Genomic DNA, 22,283 nt, shown 5'->3' with positions numbered 1-22,283 from the left:
TTCTGATATTTATGAATTATATTAATGCTTCTAAACTACATTATCATATTTTAAGACAGCGAAAGTATACTCCTGAATTTTTTCGGGTGAATCGCACTCGTAAATTTGCAATGGTAATGCATCAAAAATGGAACAGGGTCGTTTTGACTCCAGTATTCGGTCGAGTATTCTCCATGATCGAAAAAATAGGTGTGTTCTCGTGGTGTTAATTATTGCGGACTAACGCGAGTATTTGCTTCTGGGAAATCTCTGTCTCATTTGTGCGCTGAGTGAACATTGGAATCTCACACAAGACCGGTAATACACTGGCGCAATTCCAAGGGCCTATTCCCTTTCCATCACTATATATTGCCGCACAATTCCCAGATCCCAAGTCTGGTCTCCATGGTATGAAAGTCAACGGTTCACCTGAAATAATACATGGCAGCAAAAGCAATTGTATTTCTGCTGGACAGTATATGTGGAATTAGAAATTACTCTTGTCTGAACTTTACCAGTCTTAACGCTGACCCATTCGACAGTGTCGAACAATCGATGAATACCCACATGTGCACCAAGTCCTTTCATGCTTGCAACGTACTCGTTCTTCCTGAACGAGTCGATAACAGCCAAGTTTCCACCCTCGGCGGCACATAGTTTTCTTCCCGTGTTCCACGTGACTCTATTATTGTAGAGCTTGTAGGCTACTCCGACATCTGGAAACGCAGTATAGCCCTCTGGTAGAACGGCGGGTTGATTTGGCGCTGACGTGTAATCTTTGATAAAACAAAAAGTTTTTGCCAATCAATCAATCATCTAGAGCGAAGGATTACTCTTTATAATTTTTCACAACACTCCTACCAAGACTATAATTCCCGTAGCTCAAATTACCAGAACTATACAGCTGGCACGCAAGTTGGAGAGGCAGTGCGAGTAGCAAACCGGACATTTTGTAAACTTATTGCTTTGACCAGATCAATATTCCCCGACAGCTTGCCTCGTAGTTTTGAACTGCAATTGTCGAACAACATCGTCTCCTGTTATTCTGAAATAATGTCTGGCGATATCACCAGTGATGACCCCTGATAAAAATTACGGAGCAAAGTGTCAACAAAATCGCAGCGCAAATGTGTCATCCGCAGCTGACATGTTGAACTCTGAAATAATCTCTGGCCTTATCACCAGTGATAATTACTTCGTTTCGCTTTACCTGACCTTTGTAGGGAATTATCACTGATTAGTTTCAATACTCAATGCTAAACTGGAAAAAATATTCTCATCCTTCATCCAACAAGATCATTTACTGTTATTTGATTTACAAAACCAATTCCCTTCACTTGTGAAAATAGTTCATCAACTCTAACAAGCAGAAAGTGTCCAATGTCTCAGCAATTTTATAAAATCATCCCTGATAAAAATCACGGGTGTTTTTAAAAAATGTATTAAATGACATTTTGAAGTCCTAATTGAATAAAATTATTTGTTCCATTCATTAAATCTATCGCTAAAAAATTTGGAATTGAAGTATTTATTTGAAGAGTAAAATTTGTAATAAAACTTTTAGAAAAGAAAATTGTTTCAAATAATTATTTTGCGAGGGGTTCGATACTTTTACGTATACGTAAACTCTGACCATACTAATCCATATTCCGATGGAGGGTACAGGTACACACTGTGCATTTAGAGCGCTTTTATTAACTAATCTAGTCTTACTTCCCTTTGACATATACTTCACTTCATCTACAACGGCCAAGTTCAAATTGAACCTTTATTGCTTCTCAGCGCCATTCTGGTGACTTGTTGAATCAGTATTTGTTGCTTTTTGGTGGACTGTTTTCCAGTTGAAAACCCATATGAGAAATAAGATATTTCTCCTTATCTCTACCCTTCATAGGCCTGATTCTGAGCTCATCTTCACTTGTGAAAAGATTTTTCGTCTAAAGCTGCCTTCGGATTGGTCTAGAAGGCGCTTATCACCGCTCTCACAAGTGAAAAATAAGTCAGAATCAGGGGCTAGAATACTCCCTCGCATGCTTACACCAAAATTTACCTGCGCCGATGCAAGAGCGGTCATATAAAGAACATATTACTTCACGATTTATAATTTGTAGCGTTTTTGACTGATTACCAAGTATGCATTCAGTATAATATCTAGGGAAATTAATGAGTTCCATTTCATATGTTTCATGTAATCAGTCATGCAGTGGTAAACGAGGAAATTTGATATTGTCTCCTGCAGAGCTATTTTTATCTACTTCCCCAACGACTTCTTGACAAACATTTCATTGTAAATCTCATTTTGACTTGAACAATTTCGTATTTATGTTTTAAACAGCTCATAGTACCTGATTATACTGAAGGTCATTAAAAATTCTTTCAAATTGAAGTAAAATGAGAAATAGAATGAAAAAATGGTTTGTCATGTAGCGTTTTCAGATTGCACTGTTCCGCTCTGGTTACATATATAATTACCGTTCCAGTGCAACAGAACAGAACAGAGTGGAACAGAGCAAGTTGAAACCGCTAATAATCATTCCGTAATTGCATACCAAAGTTCCAAGTTAAAAATAGTGGCGCTCAAAAATTTCTTACAGTCTAGTCTGGTTTTCAGGTTCCCAGAAATATCTTAATTGAGAATAAAGAATACTCAAAAACTGGTCAGCAGACATTCAGCTTTGGAATCTATTAATCGAGACAGAAAGAACAATTTCAGTTCGACTAAGAATTATTAGTAAGATTGCATAGAAAACGAGGCTGTGAATAGGATAGTTTAAAAATGTTTATTTCCCTTATAAGTGATTATATTTCTCAACAGAATACACCAAAGAAATACAAATTGCTTAAAGGAAATAGGTGCGTGGTTTGCGTACGCTGAATAGAGGCATACGATTGCGGTGTTGAATACGCTTGGGTAGCGGGAACCTGATTTTGGAATCATGGAACTGCTTGACTTGAGGTCTGCGGCAGTTTCCAGCCTTGACGACTTCGACTTTGATTATCTGAATGGAATGAGCTCTGGCGCGATGACGAGCCCCCATATCACGGTAGCACTGAGTGACAGCTCCACTTACGGACAAGTCACGGTATTCCCTGTACATGTTGTGAGTTCCGGAACGAGAGTCGTACCTCAACCAAATACCAAAGTTCTTTATTTTTATTGGAGTTTTTTCGGCAATCTAAAAATTAGAAAATTTAATCTATATCAGATGCACTGTCAATAGCAGTAATTATGTGTTATTAGGATATAGCAAGACGTACACTCAATTTCCAATTATAATTGCAAAATCAAGAAAACGTTATTTTAAAATTATAACGAACACATTTCTTATGTATCAATTGAGGGTGAACGATTTCTAACTGTTCACATTATAACTTTATTGCACTGTTATTGTGATAATAATGGATACTCTGATCCAGTTTAGAGTTTGTGAGTTGCAAATTTTTACTTCAAAGAGGTACGTTGAAAAACTCTAAATATCCAATCAAGACGGAATAATTGCTCAGTTTTCAAGATTGAACTGGATTAGAATAATTGATTTTATGAGAGTTTGGCAGTGATTATTACTCAATATCTAATGTAAAATAAATTCTAATATCATAACAAATAATATGCTTAAAGAGATTATTTGAGAAAAATCAGAAATAAAAGTTTGAAAAATTCAAAACTACGTCGTCAAGTTATTCTAAAATTTTTCATTTCATGTGCTGCAGTCATCAGCAGATTCAAGTTTGCTACTTTAGTCAGTAATTAAACTTCAACCGAACTCAAATACAGTTGTTTCAACCAGTAAATCTATAGAAATTTATCAGCTGAAAACTTTATACTTATTGAGTGATGTTGGTGACAATTGAAGTAAATATATAAATAATAATTTTACTCTGCACGGACGAACATCTTCACTTTAAAAATTTTGTAGTCTGACAAAATTCAGTGAACACAAGGTTGCGATATAACCTAGCAGATGTCCAATCCCAAGGAATACAAAATCAACAAAAATTATTTTCATCAGAACTGTGATGACTGCATCGTTATTCCAGAATAGAATTTTCACTTTACCTGTTTCAGGCTGACGATTTCTCCAGTTGTTTTCTTGAACTTCCTCAACTGACGGAGGAAATACCAAAATCGAGACTTGGCCACGATAGGGTCAGGTGCAAATATCCTCATTTTGTACAATGGGGTTACCTTTTCCTTCTCGGTGGGGAGCTTGCGCCCGATCACCTCGAATTCCTTCAACTGTGGACAGAAACGAGTTTATATTAATTTAAAATTTGACGAAGCGGAATGATGAGACTGTACGTTACTCCAAAATCTACTGATGCAATATAACCTAAAGTAGTATTACAGATTGAAGTTTTATGAATAACTAAAATCTGAACAATAATCGGTTGTTCGCTACGCTAAAATACTGCAAGTAACACTTTGACTTTATCGGTGTCAGAAAATTGGTTGTAATAAAAGACCACGATAACCCACATGTGTCGGTTGCCATGCCGTCGCAGTGAAAAATCTGTATATTCACGGATAATTCAACTCGCGTTGAATAGATACAGTCGTAATTTGACGTAGTGGTGGAGCAATATTCAACAGACTTAGCTTTAGGTTTATTTTTACTTAATTCTAACGAAATTTGGGAAAATTTACTCACTTCTCCCTTAGCCTTCATTGTTCCGTGCGTCCTACGTGAAGTGGAACCGGAAAAAGAGGCCGCCGTGATCACCGCGCACTGAAAATGGCCGCCATGAACCACCGGGAATCGTCAGTTTTAAAATTGATTGAATATTTTTTCATCGAGGAAAACTACCATAGGTAAATGCGAAAATCACTTAAGAAACGCACGATTGCAAGAGTTTTTGACGTTTTATCAACTATATATGTGCTTTCGGTTGCAAAGTCAATGATACAGTTTTGCTTTTCCGAGCCAATCAAAATCAAGATTGAATGGAAACCACCAATTGTCAACTCTGCAATTGCGGCTGTATAAAGCCTAGTTTACAACAGTTCACAATGGTAGACATAACATCCGACCTTAGAGCATATACTTTTCTATTTCATAACCCAACACCAAAGAGGATTTGCCCAACACAACCCAACCACGCCTAACTTCAGTACGAGAATCTCACGACCAACCTAAAAGTCACTAGATATTACCTAGTTACCCCAATCTAACTACTTTCTATTAACTCAAAAGTCGCGAGACCTCTTACAAAACTTTAGTAATATTACAGTTATTGTTGAAACCATTAAAAGTACTATTTAACAATAATCAAGTCTACGAAAAACCCCTAGACTAAAACTACCAAGAGCAAAGACTGACGCCGTTTTATAGGCAACTATGTCTTACACGGAGTAGCTCCGTCAGTAATGATACCATAGAGATGACCAAGATTTATACCCGACAATATTACGCTTACATCTAATACTTATATTAAATGCTTACATACACGTATGTACAATTTACACATATAAATACATATACGCGCATTTCCTTTATATTATAATATCAGAATAATAATACTTAGATATTATCAATTCATATCGCAATACCCCAAAGTATGTAAACTAAAACATCGTTGCTAATTGCTTGTTCCTAAGTTACAGCTTATGGAGATCTTACTGGATCGACGTGGGCGAAACCCTGTTCCTCCCGGTCCTTTCTTAAATAAGGTTTGGATTTCCGTACGGGGCAAAGCCTCTCGGATTATATACTCCTGACTTTGATTTGGATTATTTTGCTATTTTTGCACCTGCCAATATTAATACTTCTATAGATTTTACTATCAGAAGCGATTCTAATCCTATCAGGAAACTAAGATCCTTTTGCAAGTCCAAGTATCCCAACTCCACCCATTTTTACACAGATGGGCCTAAATCTATTTCCCGCCCAAGGGTTTCCGCAGCCGTCGTTTCTCCGACCGAGGAAACACCTGCGTGCTTTAGTCTTAATGAAAACTCTTTCATCTTCTCCGCGGAAGCTGTGGGCATTCTCAAGGCATTAGAAAGGGCTAGAGACAAAGGTTGAGCGAACCCGGTAATTTTTGCAGATTCCTTGAGTGTGCTCAAGGCACTTTGATTCCCTCTCACAAAGAATGCATAGGGTTAACCCCATCCTATTTAGTATTAAGAAAGTCATATATATGACATGCATATTTCGGGGGATACCCGGCCTTCGTCTGGATTTCCTCCCACATAGGCATTCCTGATAACGAGCTTGCCGACGGGCGGCTCGTTCCGTCAGGGATCGACCCGCCGAATTTGACGGTCAAATTTACTGGGCGAAAATCTTGGTTTGACAGCCTTGATATTAGTAGAAAAAAAAATCTCTGATCAATCGGGTTAGGTCTAATCACACAAATTGTAACGATTACGTTGCCAGGATGGGCTTCGTCGCATCCAGGGTCTACCGGTGCGATCACCCTGTCTCGTCGGCTAATCATAGCTATTTCAGGAATGCCCTTATTTTAATCTCCCGAGCGTAAAACTCAAGAGCTTCGTTCAGAAACATAAAATTAACCCCCGTGATGACGTTCAAAAACTGATTATAACATGTCCAATTAACATAGTTCTGGTTATGGCTGATTTCATTGTTAAAAATAAACTGAACCTCCAATTTTTAGGCATATAAATTTCTAATAATCGTTAGTGTAAATGATTCAGTGTAGTCTTTTTTTCTTTGATCTGCTGTTCTGTGCTTTCCCCTCATCACCAAGCCTTCTGAAATCTCCTGAAGAAATCAGGAGCACACAAGAATCCATTAGCACATCCTCTCAGGGGGTATAACCAAAAAAAGAAGAAGAAGATTTATAACGATTTCCGTTACGATGCGGGCACGTAGTGCAACAACAAAAACCGAGAGCATTTAAAAATGAAGCATAATCGTGACGCTTTAACCAACTTGAACACAGAAACTAAAAGCATAAACGTAATCGGCTGAGCCAGAATTCCGGATCAAACAATTGGCGGACATAACAATTTTATCGCCCACCCTAAGCTATATTTATTCGTACGGTTGTATTAGGTCATCGCAATTGACCTTGCACATGTGAGTCATGAAAGGTGAAAATTCTTCCATTCTCTCACGGACTCACATCATTCACGATCAATAATCGACCATAGCGTCGATGATTCTTTTATAACGAACGAGGTACGTTGTAGGTTAATTTATTCATATTGAACGTTCTACCGCCCATAAATCTCAGTTTCTTACTTGGGGCCGTGTTTTACCGTGTCTTTGAAATTCATTCTCTCATATTATTGACACTATAGATTCGTGCTCTCTCGGTATAAGTAAATAACGCCTTTGTCAACTACATCCACAAAAATGGGTCAACTTCAAAGCATGATGTATGAAACCCGAGTCGAGTTTGATGAGAACGGCAACAACGGTTTGGTGGTAATGGACAGATACTTACCTGAAGAGTTATTGAGTGAAATATTGTTCCACGTCGATCATAAGACTCTGTTGAATTGTCAACTCGTTTGCAAGCGGTGGCAATCAGTTTTGCAAAATTATGTGTGGAAGAGAAAAGCGGAAGCTGTAATTGAACGACATCTAGACTTCTGTGAAGAAATATCCTGGTTCCTTTACTACAGTATCTGCGCTAAAAAATCCTTGGAAAAAAATTTAATCAAGAACCACTCTGGCAAAAATGGGCCAAGAAAGCATTGGAAGATAATAACTGAAAATGGAGATAATTGGGGAGTAGAATGCCCCCCCATCGGCGCTCCGCCGCTGCCCATTTCTGAGCCTGTTTTTGAAGGCAAACAACATTGCTTTGTCACATCCTACTATAACTGTAGCAAGCAACAAACTATAGATTTAATTGCCGAGGGGTTGCTACCACAACTACTAGACATATTTCAACCACCCATTGTGGTAAGTTCTGAGATTCTGTTTCTCTGTTTTCAAAATATTCATTTCACCTGATTCTTTGTGCTATCGTTTCTTGAAACTAGGTCAGCGAGTGGTACTGCTCCAGAGAAGATTGCCCAGCTTCATATGAATGTTCAGCTACACTAATCGATAATTTTGGAAAAATTATGGACACCACTGAATTCCGCGATACCCTTGAAAATGAGAGGCAAAACACTTGGTTTTATGTAAGGATTTGTATATCATGTTCCTAAGATATTTTTTTATAAAGATTCCAAATTGAAGCAAGTTTCATGTCAATTTTCGTTGCTAGAATGCATGGTCTGTGACTTTATTATACACTTGCAATTTGGATCGATCAAGCTTTATCGAAAACTCCAATAATAAGGTCCTAAAAAGTAAATGAAACTTGATAGGCTATCCAAAAGTACAAAATAGTAAACTAAAAGATAAATATTACACTGTTACACACATTAGATAAATATTTCTAATTTGTGAATAATTATGAATCTAAATGTCAAAGTATTCTCTCAATATTTACTTTCATGACACATGAAATTCTTACTGTATTCAATTTTGTGGTGACTGCATGAATCTAATGCAAAATCTGAGCAATTATTTAGATGGTCAATTGATCTTTCTTATTTATCCTAACTCCATGATAGACAATCTAATAAATCTATAAAAATATCTCAACCGCTCAGGAAGACTCTTGGTATTTACTTATCGGAAAATATACTAATTCGTTGATATGTTCATATTCCTCAGATCGAACATGAATTCACAAATTATGGGCCTGGATTGAGGAAGGTGATCTTTCAGCATGCAGGTATAGATAGGAGGTTTTGGTCAGGACATTATGGCAGTAAAATGGCTGGTGCATGTGTTAAAGTAAATCTTCCAAAATACGAGTCTATGAATATTAGAGAAACAGAAGATCCTTAGTCAGTGTTACAAGAAGCAGACTTTTCATGTATTTCTGTACAAATGCGTAATCAAATACTTTTGTGCCATTTTTGGCCAAGCATTTTTTTACTCAGCAAAGGATATGGCTACAAACAGTAGGTTTGCACTCATCAAATTATTTTCCAAGTAATTCTCCTTTCATGTTTCGAGTTTAAGGTAACTGAATTTCAATTAAAATTTCATTCAACATTCTATGTTTATATAACTGTTTATATTTTAAATGATCGTAATTTTTATTACTTTCCATCAGTAACTCAAATTTCACAACGCAAGCTAAAGACTGCAGAACAAGATTGATTCATTGTCACTGTATTGACTAAACCATGGATTTATGTGGCTAATACAATCATGTTCAAAACTTTAATGTGTAAATATATAAATAATGATTATACCTAGATCTGTAGAGTATTACGAAAGTGATGTTTGATTACGTATGCTAATGAAAATGGTGAATGGCACGAATAACTCCAATTCACCAATCTCTTACTTTGCAAGTTTTCAAATCATAGGTCAGACAAGAAAAAAACTTATTGTAAATCTGTATATAGTATAAAAGAATTGTTTTCCACGTGAATCAGTAAAATAAAAATTATTCGGAACACCAATATTCATTACGAATTAAGGGACAGCTGTTCATGCGTGAAACATCTGTTACGACTACTGTAGAATTTAAGGAATATGATCGGTCCATTTGTTAACAGTTTCAAATTCTACAACTGAGAATATAAATCTCTGAAAAGATAGGGCAAAACCAAAGAATCTTCCATTTTGATACTTGTATAATTCGCATTTATAACTTCGGATCTATCTCCAACTATATCAATAAATTCTAGGGATATTGACAATTGTTAAAGGACGGTTGACAATGTCCATAACTGTAACTATAATCGTTTCAATAAACGTTTCAGTTTCCAGAAAAATTAGAAGGCTCGTCTACAATCTCTGTACAGTACAACCTTGCTATTGGTTGCATCTGCAACGAATACCAGTCAAGCTTCCCTTCACGCGTATCTGATTTGCTGTTTGTAGAACGCTTCAGTACGAAGTTAAAGTTTGGCTAGACTAAATCCATTTCAGTATACTGGAATGGATTCTACGAAACCATCATCAGTTGGTTGTAACCATAGAACAGATTCCCTATCCTCCAACTTCCTATGGAAACGGTTACGGTTACAGTTACGAATATTGTAAAACTATCCTTAAGAATGCACAAAAGTAATCGATTTTTGATTAAATCGATTATTTTTCCTCAAGATCAGATTTTGTTTTTTACTCCCATGTGCCCATGAACGACGCAATACAATATCAATTTATGTGATCAAAGTATCAATTATCATCATTGTCTTACTTAATAAGTCCCTATTTCATATAATAAGTGAAAGATGAATGAATATTTTGACCCGACATGGAAAAATATTTTGAATAAAACTATAAATTATCAAAAAACTTTTCCGCTATTAAGACTACGTACTGAAATTTAAGAAATTTTGGTTTTCAATACAGTATTATTTTCTTGGACTTGTCGAATCAATTTTGATGATAACAGTAACAATGGGTTTGTAATAACAAGCAAATACTTGCCTAAGAAATTACTGAGAGATTTTATTGTATGTCGATTCGAAGGCCATACTAAACTGCCACCCGATCTGCAGGCGTTGTTACTTAATACTGCCATCAGGTTCGACTGTTTTTTCTGATCATTGCTTTTTTCCAATTACGTAGATAAGCAAGTGGTACAGTTGCAATGATCGAGCAGCTTACAGATATTCTGGTGTATACAAAATCGAACCTGATCCGATCCTGGATACTTATAATTTCAATAATATTCTTAAGTATGCTGTATGGTCCTATATATTTATGATATTTTTATCCTTTAAAACCCTATTGTCTTGGTCTAGGTAACAATACTCATTATCTTGTACATCACTGTACATAGATACTGTTATTGATAATATATTTTACTACAATACACATCTAGTTGACCCAGAATTTTACCTCATGTGATATAAAGCAAATTTGTAAAACTCAGAAAAATTTACTATTGAATATCTACACTGTATTTTAATATTACATGATTTATTAACATTGTATACACTTTGAAAGATATCGAGGGGCCTCAGAGTATATTGGATAAAATATATAGACTGACAAGGGTACTGTAGATTCTAAAGAATCATTCTCTGGCATATAGTATGTTTTCAGTAATGACGAATATAGATATGATTTATATTTTAGAGTTTACAGATAAAGTTTCACAACTATTTGCTGTTCAATGAAATTTCTAGTGTAGCATTAAATGTTTCGTACAAAAGCCCTTTCAATTTGTTCGCGCCTTTGGCGATCTGTGCGATCGGAGACGCAGCGCATAGTTAGAATTTAGTTTCAGCGCTAAGAACCAGAGGGCAGGCGGGTGCCGCTTACGCTCGAGAGCCGCGAGCGCGCGGTTTTGGGCAAACGAGTTTCGGCGGTGAGCGAGTGCGGACGAGCGCGTCTCGGCCTTAGAGCATTACTTTTACGATTTTGGCGCTCCCTTTAAACCAGGGAATACAGTGAAGAATTCTTAAAACTTCTGATAATAAATTTTTTGCAATGAATTCTTCAGTCAACGCTGTTATTACAGAACGATCTCATATTTTTCTCCATATCTGGCAGCCTATAAATATGTTTGCATGGATACAGAACATAACGTAAGCATCGTATTGTACATACACATTTCTTCTATGAATGTGATGTGAATTTAGTATAAGACAAAATTAATGAAATAAATGGCAACAAATCAAACACATTGTATCGAAATTATATATTTAAATAGGTAATCTTCAATATATAACATCAAAAAAGTACTTATATTTAAAAAACGTAAACAGTAATGTCAAATCTTAATAAAAATATATATCCGTACATAATACTGTATCATAAAGAATGGTTACATAAAATATTATATCAACTCAAAAACCTCTTGTATTTTTTATTAGTTTCTACCAAAACAACCATACACGAAAATCATTACATTTATTTTCACAATATATGAAGATACGTGAGGTTATATATTCTATACTCTTTGGATCAGGTCTCTGTGGTTCATGTATTAGGGTGCATTAGCACAAGGGGCTCGACTCTAGAGCCACTAGCCAATTGTTCGAATTCAGTGTTCGTATCCAGTTTATCGTGACCATCAAACGATTGCTCGTCGATTAAGCTCCTTTTGAGCTTCGTTGGAGTGAAAATAAGAAAAATCCGGCCAACTTGACGGCTAGATTTGTACGCCTAGACTTAAGTAAGATGTGTACCAACGGCGCCAAAATACCCTAGATCAGTGATGATTAATTGTTGTGACGTTGAATCTTAGAGCATTACTGCATATGCTCTAAACGCGCGTTGAATCTGCGTGGGGAAAAAATGAACGGGACTTTAAACAACTCACACCACAATTATACATGATGGCATTACCGAGCAGGGTCCCGTTCGCCAGAAAAATAACTCCCTAAAAATATAGGGATTTTTTTAGACAGTTGGTACACACCTCACTTAAAGGCTTTAACTTCGAAGAAAGGGGCGTGTCGTAGAAATTCTAGATACGCCATGTATACTCACACCACGTGACCAATGTCAAGCTCTCGGTAATCGACTTGGACAGTAGATGACAGTGTACTGAGTGTACGTAGTGCGTGGGTAATTCATGCTGCTCAAAGCAGGCTCAAACAGCTCTTGTCGGACAGGAACGCAAAGTCTAGGTAATTCCTTAATATAACCCTATGACACATCGCACCTTGACGACAAAGATGACATGGGCAAAATTCAAAGATCGGCATTTATCAGTTAATAACATATTTCGATTGCCAAGATTCGAATCTACGTACGAACTGCGAAGCAACATTTGTGTAGTTGCGAAACTTGCCACCGAAGAGCAGAAGTGTCGCTATCGCAGCGCGCCGATTTTGAATCGCATTTGTCACAATGTGCGATTTTCATCGAATTCATGCGATGACCAATTGTCATTGGGTGTGCATGAACTTGTTGATATCAATAGTTTCCTTCAAAGATCAATGGATTACCCCTTTAAAGTTTTAAACCTTTGATTTTTTTTCTTTTCCACATAGTGAAAATAACTCTTGTTTAGTTCTCTCACCTTTGTCGCCAAGGTGCGACATGTATCTTTTTCCTACCTTCCAACTCATGAGTGAGATGAATAACGAGCCCACACATTTCCATTTTTGTAAAATCGTTCTTAAAGCAATAATGGGTCTTGCAAGTATGGTAGAACCTTGTTTATCCAAGGTAATATGGAAAGAATGTACGCTCGTATGAGTAAAATCTCGGATATTACAAGAACCATAAATAGTTCAAGGCATAATGATATTCTCTCATTGATTCGAGAAACAGAACTGGCGCGATTATAGCTTGCAATACAAAAAATAGCAACAAACTTTTACAAGTTTATGCGTGTTCAAACAAAGTAGTGATTTTAGCTACTAAAAGAACCGATTATTTTTCACACATGAAGTTCACTTTATCTAGAGTAACGGCTTGTTCTAAAAATAATTTTCAAAATTTATATACATTATACATGCAATATTGCAATGACTTCATTTTCTATCGATTCGATCTTCATTATTTTCGAGCTATTCTTCTACGCAAAATAATCAATCTTGTCTACGTAAAGTGAGGGAAATTAAATTGAACTTACCCGCGTTTTGTAAGTTTGGATACTCCTTCTAGAGTCCCGAGGGTCATCACAGGCCTGTAGTCGTCGTCAGCTCCTATTTTTGAAACTGTCTCCAGAGACAGTAGTTGTAACCAGTGTTCAGCTTAGGCGTGGTACTGTGGTTCCTTTTTTCAAATGAAATTATAGTCTTTTAATAAATTTGTCATTGAGAAAGAGCCTGAAAAACTGGGAAGGCAAGGAAATTAAAGCAAATTTATTACACTCATTTTATTAGGATCTGTATCCAATTCCTGATACATCAATTGGTATGAGATCCATCAATAGTAAATTTTAACACAGTTCTGAAAATGAGATTTGAATTTGAATATTAACTTTGCTAGACTAATCTGTCCAGCAAAGTGCTTATCTACTCCATGTGGGAAATAAAATGTCCTCATTTACCTTCAAATTTATGAATTGCAAATTAAAAATTTGCCCAATAAAAACTTTACTAGCCAGATTTTGTGTATCCATTCCTTTAATGGCAACTAAATTTTATAGAATCGAATCAACCGTTTCTCACTCAGTGAAGATCGTTTCATAAAATGTCATTTGCTCAAACACGAGGACATCTATGAATTTCAATAGCTTAGTTACGTTCTTCTACAATATCACTCTCTTCAAGATTAATAACATGATTGATGTATAACTTCTTCAGCATAAAATAAAATTCGATCAAAACACTGAAGCTCAGCTTCATGAAATTGTGAATATTTGAGCAGGATCTAATCTTTCCACATTTTATTACGGCAAAGTTTTATCCTCATTTGTAATCATATATTCTCTACATAAATGATTTTTTTCAGATCAGTAGAAATGTCAGAAGTTCAAGGTACCTCTGCATCGGAATCACCGATCAAGTTTGACGCAAACAGTGACAATGGGTTGATAATAACAGACAAATACTTGCCTGAAGAATTACTGAGTGAGATCTTATTCTATGTCGATCCGAAGACTATGTTGAACTGCCACCTGGTCTGCAAGCGTTGGTACTCAATACTGCGTACCTATGTCTGGCGAAAGAAGGCCGAAGCTATTATGGGAAAGCGATTGCACTTTGATGGAGAATTTTCTTGGTTTTTGTACTACGTAATATGCAATAAAAATCCTATAGGAAAAAATTTACTCAAAAATCACTCTGGTAAAGATGGACGGAAAAAATTTTGGAGGATACTGCGTGATGGTGGCCAACAGTGGAATGTCGAATGTCCTCCAACTGGTGTCCCAGAGCTACCAAGCTCAGAGCCATTCTTTAAGAATGAACAATATTGTTTTGTTACTTCCTTCCGCGACTGCACCAAAGAACAAACTGTTAATTTAGTTTCCAATGGATTACCACCGAAATTTTTAGATCAATTTCAGCCACCTATCATGGTAGAGTTTCCAAGATTTCTTTTCCTCGCTTTTTCTACTCTGCTATCAGGTTCGACTATCTTTTCTAATCGTTACTTCTTTCAATTACATAGATAAGCGAGTGGTACAGTTGCAGATGGGATTGTCCAGCAGCTTACAAATGTTCCGCTCACTTGAAAAATGAATCTGGTAAAGTCCTGGATGAATTTCATTTTGAAAATATTCTTGTAGGTGAATTGCAGAATACTTGGTTTCAAGTAAGGTTTCGTCCTATATATTTTTGATATTTCTATACTTTAACCTCCCAATCAATACGGCAATTATGAAATTATTGATATAACGGACTTTCGATTCTGACGTACTGTTTAGGTCCAACACGAATTCACCAACTATGGACCTGGATTGAGAAAAGTGACCTTTTTGCATGAAGGTGTCGACCGAAAATTTTGGGCTGGACATTATGGTAGCAAAATGGCTGGAGCATGCGTCAAAGTAAATCTGCCGAAGCAGAAGCCTACGGAGTATGAAGAGGCCGCCGATATTCTCTTAGAGTCATAGTAATAGAATTGGTCACACTTAAGCATTTTACAGGCTGTGTTAACATGATAAGGAATTACGTCTCAATTTTTACTTTGTTATTATTATTATTATTATTATTAATATTATTATTATATTGCTACTAATTGTGGGTACATGAATATCAGGTAATTACTTTTCGAAATGGTCGAAAGTCTTGGATAGTAAAGGTCAATTTTCTCTTCGTTTGATTTCTTTTATTCAAGCTCATGTAAAGAAATTCTGGATTATTATTATGAGATAAAAAATATATAACTGTAACAAAACGATTGCAGGTAAAATCAACAAACCGTTGATAATCTGATCTCGGTAAGAAATTATTCACAGCAACAACATTTCTTTTTTCCACACCCGGAGAAATATTTTATGAAACATACGATACTCTTTTCACATTAGATTATGGAAGTCCTGTTGTTGTAAATATCTTTTTTACTGTCTAGATGAAAATTATGATGATCTTATCCTTTATCGAGAAAGTTGATTAGAAAACTATATTTTGTTTTTCGTATCTTATGTGTCTTATTATGAATAATCTTATATTGGTCTAGGTAATAATACTCATTATCTTGTACAACACTGCGTACAGATTCTTGTATTGATAATATATTTTACTGCAATACACATCTAGTTGACACAGAATTTTACCTCACGTCATATAAAGTAAATTTGTAAAACTCAGGAAAATTTACTATTGCGTTCATGAATATCTACACACTGTACTTCAATATCACATGATTTATTAACATTGAACACACCTTGAAAGATTTTGAGAGGCCTTAGAATATATTGGATAAAATATACAGACTGACAAGGTACTCTAGATTCTAAAAAATCATTAATTCTTTGGCATATAGTATAATTTTCACTAATGACGAATATATATCTGATTTATATTATAGACTTCGTACATAAAGTTTTACAAGTATTTGCTGTTCAACAAAGCTTCTAGCGTAACATTGAATCTTTCGTAGAAAAGTCTTCTCAATTTTTGATTAGCAAATTTTGATTCCTAGCTAATCATTTTGCCAGAAAGGTGAGAAAAAAAACCTTTCACTGTGATATTTGATCAGTACGACAATGCTATAACGCCATCAAAATATTATATTTGTTTACTTAGTTCCAACAATTTTTCGATCGCTATGTTGTCTTCTAATTTCTCACGTTTTATGCCAGTTGACTCGTCTTTACGTACAGTCCTTACATTGATCCAGTCTCGGGTATTATGTGCTTTTTCTACAAAAATTTTTGGCAATAATATTATATCGCATCCTTTATACTTTACCTGATAAACGTTTTACCAGGAGTTTGGCTAATCCTCTTCAATTTTGGTGCAATGTTCTTTCCTTACTCAAGTAGATGATTAACCACTGCTGCTTTCTGTATCAGCTAATTGCTTTTCCGACAATACTTCAAGTTTCTGAGCATTGCTGTCTGTTGCGGTACAAATGCCAAAATAATTTATTGGCTTGGACGCCTTCATTGGTCCAAGATCTTGTACACCGCGTAGAAGTCTATCGATGCGAATTTTTATTGCATCATCAGTATCAACAGCTGGTTTTTTTTTTTCTCTGCTTGACACTTCTGTTCTACTACGCATTTTACTTCTTTCCAATGGCTGAGCGAACCTTCCTTTGATACTGGACATGTGACCTGTTTTTTGTGTAACAGGTTCATATGTTATCGGTTTACGTTGCAATTGATTTTGCGAAACAACAAGTGAAGTACTCTCAGCCTTGCACTTCTCTTGTAGCGGACTTGGCGTCAATACGTCGCGTGAAGTCCCAACTGGAGACTGAAGAGCGTGCACAGTTCCCATCTACCAATGAATGGTTGGTGATTTCAAAACTCACCGGAACTTATCTTCCCACGATAATTTTTCAGACTAGAAATAAAAACCGCCTACCTCAGCTTTAAAAATATCGGGATGAACCGAACGAATGATTTCACGTAGAACTGGATCGTGGTTCAGTAAGGAGAGCTCTGACGAGGCTATTGAGGATTCAGGATTCTTAGGAGAGCTTGCCGATTGTTGGATCTCAACTGAAAACGGTTGGTGAGCAGGGCTGACATTCGGAGGTAAGCGTGTGCTCAGTAAGTCGTCTGATGACGGACAGTTTCCTTCCCTCAATGCAGTGCTTGTAGAGAATGAGAATTGTGACTGTTTAGAGGAAGTAACGGACTGCACAGTGTCCAGAGACATAGGCCAAATGGGTAGACCAGGTTTCGCCTTCACCGGCCCAAACTCGCCCATAAAATGACTTGGTGATGTCCTGCCAATTGTGGAATGATTCATTGCTTGGGTTGGACCATCCTGGGTTTGCAGTTTCTGATGATAAATTCTGAAATATCATATATCAATACATGAAGGAATAACGATCGTCAATAGTGAAAGATGGGCACTGATCCCTGCATATTTTGCAAAAAAAACTTCAACTGGAGAAAGCATTCCTAGTATCTGAATCACTTTTGTATCGTAGGAAACTCTGAAGGACTTGAGTTTTCCCCCTTCGCCGTGCTTTTTGGGGGTGTAGGTGGTTGGAAAGTTATTATCGGTTGTTCCAGGATGAAGTTCGGCACGTGGACCACATGTGTCTGAAATGTGGCAAATTCCTTGTTTCGCTTTTTGGAATCAGCCTTGGCCAGGGTCTTTGAGACGTTTTTGGAGCGTGGTGTCTCTTTTGGTACAAACAGGGGCATCCTGTGCTGTTTCAGTTTGGAAGGTGCATTCACCACCCTGGTTGTGCTATTCTCCGTCTTCAGCAAACCTCTGTACTTTGCTTGGTCAATCATTTGTTCAATCTGTACAACAAAGAAATCAGCAAGAACTTGTCGCTGTGGCACAAAAACCTGTTGCATCGCCCACTCACTCGGCCGTCCATTTCGTCAATAGATTTTGCAGCTTCAACATTATTTCTTAGAGCTTCAACTCGCTCGTGCTTTAGTTCAGCCTCCATCTCCTCGATTTTTTGGAGAAACTTCAATTTCTCATTCACCTGCTCCTCGAAATTTTCTAACTCTGCACTGGATACCTTGTTGATGGAAAAAACTTCCTGATTCTGTTTCGTCGATTTTGTTACCGCAGTCATATCCTGTTGCATCCTATAATGATTCGTTCAAGCTGATACTCCACTTTGAATCTTCTTTTTAAGGAAGTACTCGATCAAAATCTAATTTAGTAAGCGTGACTTGAAGTTCCGCAATACTCTGCAGAAAAACGTACGTGTCATTGCGTCTGGCCCTGTTACTCCTTGAATTAATCTCGCTGTGAATAACAGAGAGCAGAATGTCTTTTCCAATGAGACAGTGGTGAGTGCACTGGCTGTTCTTCTTCCAGTAGTTGGTCTCTTCGCGTGGATTGTACATCCTGCGCATCCGGCGATCTTCGTCCGACGGTGGTCCCCAAAGCATCGTAGCTTGAAATAACAAGCCCGTAACATTCTGTGACCGATCCAAAAAATGCTGTTACTAATCAGTCCGTAGAGTTACACCGATCAGGCAGTACGTAGAGCTTATAATAAGACTCACTCTAGCCTTAATGGACATGACAACTTGACGGAGCATAAAGAGTAATGCCACGATCAACAGGATTACGTAGAGTATATTCGATGCCATTTCGGACACATTGTTAGACGGGAAGCTAATGTCGATTACTTCGCTGCTGAACAATATCTAAATTGGTTTATTAAATGTATATTTAATATTGAGTCTCGTCTCAAAGTGCTGTACCAATATTCCGAACGGCAAACTCTTCCAGCATATCTTCCAGTAGGTATTCGGTTGACTTCCATTCAAAAAGTTTATATCATCCGAAAATTGTTCGACTCCGTAAACGTACCTATTTTCGGTGATAATAAATTAATTGAGCAAATCATTACCCTGAAATATAAACTTAATGATGGACACACTTTTAATTATGGCCCGACTGAGTACCAGACTAAAATTCGTTTACCCAACGCTGATTGTGAGGGTCAATAAAATAATGATTGTCAGTCGCTGTGCAATCCTCAGTACAGGCTCGTCTTCATAAGCGCTCGATTCGTTGTCAACCTGCATGGAATTCGGCAGGTCAATCATCGTTGCAATAAAACAAACACACGCAATTATAACCAACCATAAGGTCAGTAAGGATTCCAATTAGAAATCCAAGAGTGCATATTGCAACTTTGACATAGCTTCGGTACCGCAACACTACTGGGAAGTTGTCGTATATGCTTTCTTCAAGCACCGCCATATTCACTATCTACAAAAATAATCAGCCTCAATTCTACGTGGCTGGAGACTTAAACTCTGTACTAAATATTCATCGATTATAATGCCTTGTGATTACAGTGTAAGATGTCGACAATAGGGCCACAAACATGAAGTAGATCAAGCTCCACATTTGTCGAACAGGCAGCATTCCCAGTGCAAAGGGATAGAAGTTGAAGAGTTTTGCATATTCTGTAACAAGAAGAACAAATCCTTTCTATAACAATACTGACCCGGAAAAGTATAACGGTATTAATCATTCTTGCTTGGAAAATAGAGCTCCTCTTCGGCGTTGGTGACTTTCATGTAAAACAACAGCACGCCTAGAATGCCAGTTGAAAACATCTGGCAAATTGCAGTAATGATGTAGGTGAGAGCACACGAACAAATTGTGAGATTTGCTGTGGTCGGACCTGGCTTAATGCGACACCCAATGAGCTGATACCCGCCGCGAACTATAGCATGATCCCTTAAGAAATCCGTGAAGGCTGCGAGCCATGCCTGCAGAGAGAATAAAAACGTGATCAAAGCTCAAAGAGTTGCTTGACCAACTTACTTGCACGTTCAAAATGCCACTGATGCGTAAGTTGAAGAAAGGTGATTCGGAGAGACCCTGGGGGATGTGATTCGCTAAGGGTATGAATAGACATAGAAAGAAAATAATTATAAATAGTGCAAATCTCTTCATCATCTGCAAAGAAATGGAAATAAAGTTAGGGTAGATAACTTTACAAGTGTAAAATACCCCGACATTAAAAGGCAGTTACGTTTCGAGCAAAAGCAATTTTGACTTGTTCAACGTTAGGCTCGATAAAATTAGCTCGACTTTTGATAGGGCCTGTACTAAGTCTCCGTCAAATAATTAACGCACGTTGAGTGTATCGCTGAGGCTTTGTTTCAAAGTGATGTACACAGTGAGCCATCCGACAAGTAAAAGGCCTGCCCTCTTCACAAATGTCGAATGAGTATCTCTGCGGTAAACAAAATTGAAGGAACTGTGCTTGTTTATGTTCATAATTAATGGTTTTACGTTCATTTTTAGCGATGAAAAAAAATTGGTACAACTAACTTGTAGTATATTCTCGATGAAAGGAGCTCAGTCCCCAGCTTTGGATAGCACTCGTCCTGCCTATTTTCCAGGTAACAGTTAAGTAGCAATGGTCGATCAATGCACGTTGCTGGTGTCGAACCTTCTGGACAGATCATCCATGGCAGTTTGGAACCGAAGGACCTTTGAACAATTTCGTGTTGCATTAGATTTCAAACAAATATCGTACGAAGTGGAAGTACAAATAAATGCTTCGGTCAAAAAAATCTGTACAGAAATATGACACGGAATGTTTGTGACTGGTGTGCGTACATTTCTACGACTCGAATGGGAACTTGTATGGATTCTTTTGACAGAGCGGCGTACTAGAAACCTGAAGATAAATATGTAGGTATCAGCCAATCGTTCGACGGAGGCAACGGAGTATAAATATATTGTCAACAGCATGCCATATCCTATAGTAGAGCACGCCAGAGGTACTATATTCTTCAGGTAGAGGCAGCTGTGCCGAATATACTGCCCAAGAAAAACCTCCATGTAGATCAACGCGGGGCCCCATGTAGTATACATGAACATGATTTGAATGAAGCCAGGTTCTGGTTAAAAGGAATTTGAAACATGAGGAAACTGAGAAATCAAGTTCTACTTGTAACTTGAAAGTGTAAATCGAAAATTAACTGGCGAAACGCTGAAGAAACAACTTACTGGAATCGTTTTTGAACATGTGACTCATGTCGCAAAAGTAGATAGCATCCATTTGAAAGCACGTAGTGATGAGCACCAGGTTAGACAAACTCCAGAAATGTTCGTATGATTTGTAACGGTCTTCATTTTCAGCTGAGTCAATCGGTTCCCTAGCTTTGTGGAATATCTGTGGTTCGGATCGCGTAAGCTGCTTCATCCATCCCCAAATTTTGTACATAATCTTGACCGTTAGCACTAACGAGCCTCGTAAGTATTCCAAGCTTAAAAACTGTGCGAGATATTACCGATATTCACTATCCTGACAAGTCACAGATATCTAGATCGTACTCTTTCTGTCAGGAAAGTGATTTTTATGAATAAATGAGGATCGCAATTTGCAGACTTCGGGACATTGCATTCCAAAGATGTATTAAGTTAGATCCAATATCGCAGTAATCGTTTTAATAAGTTAAGATTATTGACTATGATACTTTAACAAAAAATAGATCAAGATGCGAGTAATTAAATTGAAGAATTTGTGCATGAGCGAGTCAACATTGTGGAGACTAACTGATTGCATATTTCCGTGTGTAATGTGGCATTTTATTATGTATTTATTTATTTTTTTCACATGAGAAAATACTATTTACATTGCACAGTATTATCGTTATTACATCTGCAACATACCTAATAATAATTAGATTCTTATTTTCTTATCTTGCGCAGAATCAAACTGTGACATGAGTTTAATTAAACGATGACACAATAAATATTTCGCTGGTGATGATTCTCGTTACATCATATATTATATGTAAGTTACAACACTGAAATCTATGAAATCATTCAGAAA

The 22,283-nt window shown here is 37.0% G+C and overlaps 6 protein-coding genes across 7 annotated transcripts; 2 read left to right on the top strand and 4 right to left on the bottom strand.

The window, feature by feature from the left end:
• Positions 1–65: 65 nt before the first annotated feature.
• Positions 66–994, bottom strand: LOC124414576 (lymphocyte antigen 75-like). 2 transcript variants are annotated; one of them, XM_046895549.1, is made up of 3 exons: positions 871–994; positions 495–755; positions 66–408 (listed from the first exon to the last, which is right to left on the bottom strand). In XM_046895549.1, the coding sequence occupies exons 1-3, from the start codon at positions 926–928 to the stop codon at positions 206–208; spliced, it is 522 nt and encodes a 173-aa protein (XP_046751505.1). In that variant the 5' UTR covers positions 929–994; the 3' UTR covers positions 66–205. The 2 variants fall into 2 exon arrangements, with proteins under 2 accessions (XP_046751505.1, XP_046751504.1); XM_046895548.1 differs by having other exon boundaries at positions 68–408; positions 841–985.
• Positions 995–2,740: 1,746 nt separating this feature from the next.
• LOC124414782 (60S ribosomal protein L18a) lies at positions 2,741–4,770 on the bottom strand. The gene is made up of 3 exons (XM_046895855.1): positions 4,629–4,770; positions 4,037–4,216; positions 2,741–3,155 (listed from the first exon to the last, which is right to left on the bottom strand). The coding sequence occupies exons 1-3, from the start codon at positions 4,644–4,646 to the stop codon at positions 2,820–2,822; spliced, it is 534 nt and encodes a 177-aa protein (XP_046751811.1). The 5' UTR covers positions 4,647–4,770; the 3' UTR covers positions 2,741–2,819.
• Positions 4,771–7,215: 2,445 nt separating this feature from the next.
• On the top strand, positions 7,216–15,390 carry LOC124414708 (F-box only protein 44-like). The gene is made up of 4 exons (XM_046895734.1): positions 7,216–7,856; positions 7,937–8,080; positions 8,622–8,803; positions 15,345–15,390. The coding sequence occupies exons 1-3, from the start codon at positions 7,302–7,304 to the stop codon at positions 8,796–8,798; spliced, it is 876 nt and encodes a 291-aa protein (XP_046751690.1). The 5' UTR covers positions 7,216–7,301; the 3' UTR covers positions 8,799–8,803; positions 15,345–15,390.
• LOC124414707 (F-box only protein 6-like) lies at positions 12,483–15,498 on the top strand. The gene is made up of 4 exons (XM_046895733.1): positions 12,483–12,553; positions 14,331–14,898; positions 14,991–15,134; positions 15,247–15,498. The coding sequence occupies exons 2-4, from the start codon at positions 14,341–14,343 to the stop codon at positions 15,433–15,435; spliced, it is 891 nt and encodes a 296-aa protein (XP_046751689.1). The 5' UTR covers positions 12,483–12,553; positions 14,331–14,340; the 3' UTR covers positions 15,436–15,498.
• Positions 15,499–18,017: 2,519 nt separating this feature from the next.
• Positions 18,018–19,325, bottom strand: LOC124414709. Its single transcript, XM_046895735.1, has 4 exons — positions 19,180–19,325; positions 18,979–19,108; positions 18,674–18,891; positions 18,018–18,552 (listed from the first exon to the last, which is right to left on the bottom strand). Exons 1-4 carry the CDS (start codon positions 19,239–19,241, stop codon positions 18,240–18,242), a joined length of 723 nt encoding a protein of 240 aa, XP_046751691.1. The 5' UTR covers positions 19,242–19,325; the 3' UTR covers positions 18,018–18,239.
• Positions 19,326–19,398: 73 nt separating this feature from the next.
• Positions 19,399–20,240, bottom strand: LOC124414458 (sodium- and chloride-dependent glycine transporter 1-like). The gene is made up of 4 exons (XM_046895406.1): positions 19,968–20,240; positions 19,781–19,893; positions 19,565–19,693; positions 19,399–19,500 (listed from the first exon to the last, which is right to left on the bottom strand). The coding sequence occupies exons 1-4, from the start codon at positions 20,044–20,046 to the stop codon at positions 19,399–19,401; spliced, it is 423 nt and encodes a 140-aa protein (XP_046751362.1). The 5' UTR covers positions 20,047–20,240.
• Positions 20,241–22,283: the final 2,043 nt, after the last annotated feature.

This window comes from Diprion similis, chromosome 14 (assembly GCF_021155765.1).
Source record: "Diprion similis isolate iyDipSimi1 chromosome 14, iyDipSimi1.1, whole genome shotgun sequence".
Classification (NCBI taxonomy): Eukaryota; Metazoa; Arthropoda; class Insecta; order Hymenoptera; family Diprionidae; genus Diprion; species Diprion similis.
Note: the sequence above shows the minus strand (reverse complement) of the source record. Positions and strands in the feature narration are given on the sequence as shown.

What these genes read in the sequence shown, in the direction of transcription:
- LOC124414576 (XM_046895548.1), bottom strand. Translation starts at nt 928, where the DNA reads ATGTCCGGTTTGCTACTCGCACTGCCTCTCCAACTTGCGTGCCAGCTG. An exon ending in CTACGGGAATTATAGTCTTG is followed by an intron (nt 756 to 840) that starts GTAGGAGTGTTG and finishes GTTTTATCAAAG; the next exon opens with ATTACACGTCAGCGCCAAAT. An exon ending in ATGGGTCAGCGTTAAGACTG is followed by an intron (nt 409 to 494) that starts GTAAAGTTCAGA and finishes GTATTATTTCAG; the next exon opens with GTGAACCGTTGACTTTCATA.
- LOC124414782 (XM_046895855.1), bottom strand. An exon ending in AAATCGTCAGCCTGAAACAG is followed by an intron (nt 3,156 to 4,036) that starts GTAAAGTGAAAA and finishes TCTAATTTTTAG; the next exon opens with ATTGCCGAAAAAACTCCAAT.
- LOC124414708 (XM_046895734.1), top strand. Translation starts at nt 7,302, where the DNA reads ATGGGTCAACTTCAAAGCATGATGTATGAAACCCGAGTCGAGTTTGAT. An exon ending in TATTTCAACCACCCATTGTG is followed by an intron (nt 7,857 to 7,936) that starts GTAAGTTCTGAG and finishes TCTTGAAACTAG; the next exon opens with GTCAGCGAGTGGTACTGCTC. An exon ending in GGCAAAACACTTGGTTTTAT is followed by an intron (nt 8,081 to 8,621) that starts GTAAGGATTTGT and finishes CATATTCCTCAG; the next exon opens with ATCGAACATGAATTCACAAA.
- LOC124414707 (XM_046895733.1), top strand. Translation starts at nt 14,341, where the DNA reads ATGTCAGAAGTTCAAGGTACCTCTGCATCGGAATCACCGATCAAGTTT. An exon ending in AATTTCAGCCACCTATCATG is followed by an intron (nt 14,899 to 14,990) that starts GTAGAGTTTCCA and finishes TCAATTACATAG; the next exon opens with ATAAGCGAGTGGTACAGTTG. An exon ending in TGCAGAATACTTGGTTTCAA is followed by an intron (nt 15,135 to 15,246) that starts GTAAGGTTTCGT and finishes CGTACTGTTTAG; the next exon opens with GTCCAACACGAATTCACCAA.
- LOC124414709 (XM_046895735.1), bottom strand. Translation starts at nt 19,241, where the DNA reads ATGGAAGTCAACCGAATACCTACTGGAAGATATGCTGGAAGAGTTTGC. An exon ending in TCATGTCCATTAAGGCTAGA is followed by an intron (nt 18,892 to 18,978) that starts GTGAGTCTTATT and finishes GATCGGTCACAG; the next exon opens with AATGTTACGGGCTTGTTATT. An exon ending in AGGGCCAGACGCAATGACAC is followed by an intron (nt 18,553 to 18,673) that starts GTACGTTTTTCT and finishes GAATCATTATAG; the next exon opens with GATGCAACAGGATATGACTG.
- LOC124414458 (XM_046895406.1), bottom strand. Translation starts at nt 20,046, where the DNA reads ATGTTTTCAACTGGCATTCTAGGCGTGCTGTTGTTTTACATGAAAGTC. An exon ending in AGAGGAGCTCTATTTTCCAA is followed by an intron (nt 19,894 to 19,967) that starts GCAAGAATGATT and finishes TTCTTGTTACAG; the next exon opens with AATATGCAAAACTCTTCAAC. An exon ending in GAATCCTTACTGACCTTATG is followed by an intron (nt 19,501 to 19,564) that starts GTTGGTTATAAT and finishes AATTCCATGCAG; the next exon opens with GTTGACAACGAATCGAGCGC.